This window comes from Brassica oleracea, chromosome C9, assembly GCF_000695525.1.
Source record: "Brassica oleracea var. oleracea cultivar TO1000 chromosome C9, BOL, whole genome shotgun sequence".
Classification (NCBI taxonomy): domain Eukaryota; kingdom Viridiplantae; phylum Streptophyta; class Magnoliopsida; order Brassicales; family Brassicaceae; genus Brassica; species Brassica oleracea.
Window position 1 is genome coordinate 38,628,770 of NC_027756.1, and position 3,916 is coordinate 38,632,685.

At 27.3% G+C, this 3,916-nt stretch overlaps 1 protein-coding gene across 1 annotated transcript; it reads left to right on the top strand.

The window, feature by feature from the left end:
* The first annotated feature begins 226 nt into the window (after positions 1–226).
* Positions 227–1,370, top strand: LOC106313095. Its single transcript, XM_013750832.1, has one exon. The coding sequence runs from the start codon at positions 824–826 to the stop codon at positions 1,325–1,327; it is 504 nt and encodes a 167-aa protein (XP_013606286.1). The 5' UTR covers positions 227–823; the 3' UTR covers positions 1,328–1,370.
* The last annotated feature ends 2,546 nt before the right edge of the window (positions 1,371–3,916 follow it).

The following is a 3,916-nucleotide window of genomic DNA, read 5'->3' on the forward strand; positions in this document are numbered from 1 at the left end:
CAAAACATAAAAAATATACATGGATTTTTTATAAAACCAGCGGTTTATGAGTTTCTATTGAACACAAATTAAATGAAACATTCGCGCGGAAACGCAGATCAAGTTCTAGTTAGTATTAAAATATATGAAGGTAAAAACATAAAAACAAGAAAGTTACTTTTTATAAAAAAAATTATTAAATATAAAATTAAAGTAATTTAATTAACTGTAAAATAAAATTTTAAAATATAACCTGTCACATGGTTTTCAATAAAGTTGTTAAATATGAAAACTTTTGTAGATACAATATATATTAATGATTTATATTTTGAAGCACTTAATATTTTTTTTAAACATTACTTTTTGAAAAAGTGGAAAGAGTATAATCATTAACGATTTAAAACTAATCACCCTTAATTAATGGGCTTCACATGTCTTTACCAAATTCCTAAGCTTTTTCTGGAGCTAAAAAAATTAACATACATGCAAAAATCAAGGTCTTCTTCCTTTTCTCGAGAAACTTAGTTGCAGGTGTATTTATAAAGAGTTAAAAAAACGGAGCTTTCTTGTTTGGTTCCGTCTGACTTTTCCAGATCCCTCTCTCTTCTGAGACGTGTCTGAAACTTTTCAAGAAATAATAGTATTCGTCTTCGTTTATTATATATAAATATATGAAATATATATATATATATCTTCGTTTAAGAGTGATACTCGGTTTAAACTTCAAAGATTTAAATCAGATAATCTCAAAAGTCCATTAACTAACATCGATGGATAACGTGACATTCTCAACTTCGTTTTAGCTCTGTTTTATTTTGTCTTAAAATCAAGTTTCTGTGGAGTGATGAAAATGGTAGATAAAACTGATGAAGAAAAGCATTTTTCTTGGTGTTATTTTCCTTTACATCTGCCATTGCTGTTTGTTTTTGTAACAGTAATTCCATTTGTAGCTTTCCTCTGTTTCTTAAGCTTTTATGGTTTCTCCTCTCTCCTAGTGACCATGGCAATCTTGTTCATCTCTACTTTTGTTTTCCTTCTGAGATTTTTCAAGAAAAAAACAAGAGACTATTTGGTTGATCTATCTCAAAATGAAGTCGATGCTAGTGTTGATGCTGTTGCTAATGATAATTATGATATTGAGGAGGAGGATGAAGATGGTCTCATTGAGATTCTTCTTGTGAGTGAAGAAGCAGAGACTATAGGGGCAATGAGGAACATTAATCAGAGTCGACAGAGAATTAGGGTTGATGAAGATGAACAAGAAGAGATAGATGATGTGATTATGGAAGAAGATAATCTTATTGAGATTGATATTTCCATTGGATCTATTAAAAGACGAAGTAAATGAAAGTTTACAATATTTGTTTTTGTTTTTTCCTCAAATGTACAAAGGTCCAACATTTTAATATTTTGGAGTTTTTGTTTATTGGTGGTTGAGATTTAGGGTTTAATTTATGGTTTATATGAAACTTGTATTAGTCTATTAGCTTTGATGGATATTACTGATAGGAAACAATTATATACTAGGATAAGACTTGCGCCTTGCGCAGAATAAATTTATATACAAATTATTTAAAAAATATTATACGGAAAAATAAATTTATATTCTTGATTGAATTAATATTTTGGTATTTAAACAACTTTTTTTAAAAAAATTTGTTAATTACATAATTTGTTTACTGACGAGCTGATCTCATTTAAAAAAAATTAGGTCAAAAAATCATTTACCGCATAAGAACCTAACGTTTTGGTCGAAAAATCTCGGATCTATTTGATTACAATGAAACTATGTCAGCTCAGCATTATATCATGATTTAGTAATTTAAAAATTATTTATGGTTATGAGAATTTTACGTTCACGTGTCAATCCTATATATCTTCAATATTTTCTCTTTTTCATTTTGGTTATTGTTCGATATAAATATTGATTTTGAAGTTTATTCTCATTTCGTTTGTTTGTTTTGACATGAGATTTAGAAAATGATTATGATTTAGAATAATTAAAAGAATACATAGTTAGGTTAAGATATGCACCTTTTGCAGAATAAATATTTTATATTTTATATTTATTTTATGTTTTTCTGCATATTATGAAATAATAAAATAATAAGTATATATATTAAATAACTAAGAAATCAGTTACTGTTATGTAATAAATTGGCGTGTGCATATAAATCAAACTATCACTCTTGTTTATTCGCAATTATTTTAGGGTAAATAAATCAAAACAATCGATCTTATCTATTGTATATGATATATAATTAAATTTTAATGATATTAACATATATATAGTACACTTTTAATATGGATATTTATTAAATGAAGTTTCTACTCATATGATTTTATGATTATTTACATATTTGTGTAACAAAAGTTTACACCAACGAATTTTTTTAATGTGAGATTATTTCAATAATTTATAATCATTTAAAAAACAATGAAGATTTCAAAATTAAAATATTAACTTTTCAATATATGTTCAATGAAAATATCAAAATATAAGTATACATTCTCATATGATATAAAGTTTAATTTAAACGATATATATATGTATATATATTAACATAAAAACCTATTAAAATAAAATTATTTCTTCATATGGTCTTATAATCATTGTATCTTAATATAGAAAAAATTTTAAACCTTATTCATAAAAGTTTATGTAAGACTTTTAACAGTTTTAGTCATTTATAATCGTTTTGGAAATAAACAAAAATGATAAAAAAATATACAAATTGTTATCAAATCTTTATTGTTTAAAATTATTAATTGTTATATATATTAATCACATTAGTTAATTCCGTAGGTTTTATTTATGGAAAGCCTGCGAAACAATAAAGATTTGATATATGCGACCAACTATAACCTGTGAAATATTATTTTGCTAGAGAGTATAATTTTTAGACTATAGTTTATATAAGGTGCTCTAGAATTCTTCAAAATAGGATTTAGAAGGCATACACAAGTGCCACGTAGGATTGAAGTTTTTTTTTTAATTTTTACAAAATTCAGGTTATAAATTTTTAAAATATCCTTGATTAATATATAAGAGATAGCGGGTTTTGTTATTTTAATATAGTTTAGTTTTGGTAAATACTAGTATAAGATTCCAGTGTAAAAGAATCAACTCTGCTTATTTCTTGTCTCGATTTATAATCTTTTTTCTCAAATACGTTTTTAAATTGGTTATATTTAGTACTAAAGTTGCACAAACACAAAGATTATAAGAACTTCTCTTTTTATTAGATTTAGAAACTCTCTCAAAACTAAACTTTTCAATGTGTTTCTCTTGATGGAACATCTCTCCATGAAAACTCTTTATATAGGAAGAAGCTACATCTTTTCCTAAGGGCGAAGCTACATCTTTTCCTAATAATAATATGGAAACATTCATAAGCTTGATATGTTTTCTTTTTTCCTTAACTCATCAAACTTCACTTTAATGAGTTAACTTGCTCCTCAAGTTAATTGAAATTATCCAACATTATCCCCTTTAATTCCAACTCGAATCTTGGGCATGTTGATCTTCTGAACTCCGATGAACTTCCATAGACCGCTAATAGGTGCATCGCATTTCTTTGATACGATGTTGCATCAGAACGTGAGTATAGATGCTTCACTGCTTCTCTACGACTCTCTCTTGAACTCTGCATATATTTTCTTAATACACCAACCGAAAACGCCAAGTCCGGTCGTGTATGAAGAAGATACCTTAAGCATCCTATGATGCTTCGATACGATGTTGCATCAATCTCAGGCTCCTCCTCTGCCTTTGATACTTTCAAACTCGTGTGCATCAGAACGTGAGTATAGTTACATGACTCCATCTTCGTCTTGACAAGTATACCTTGCGCGTATCCTTCTTGTTTGATGTGAATGCCATCAGCTCCTTGCGTTACTTCGATACTAAGATAGTGTGTAAGCATCTCGAGGTCTG

Bases quoted from the DNA above. Each gene is read 5' to 3' on its own strand.
- LOC106313095 (XM_013750832.1), top strand. From the start codon at position 824: ATGAAAATGGTAGATAAAACTGATGAAGAAAAGCATTTTTCTTGGTGT.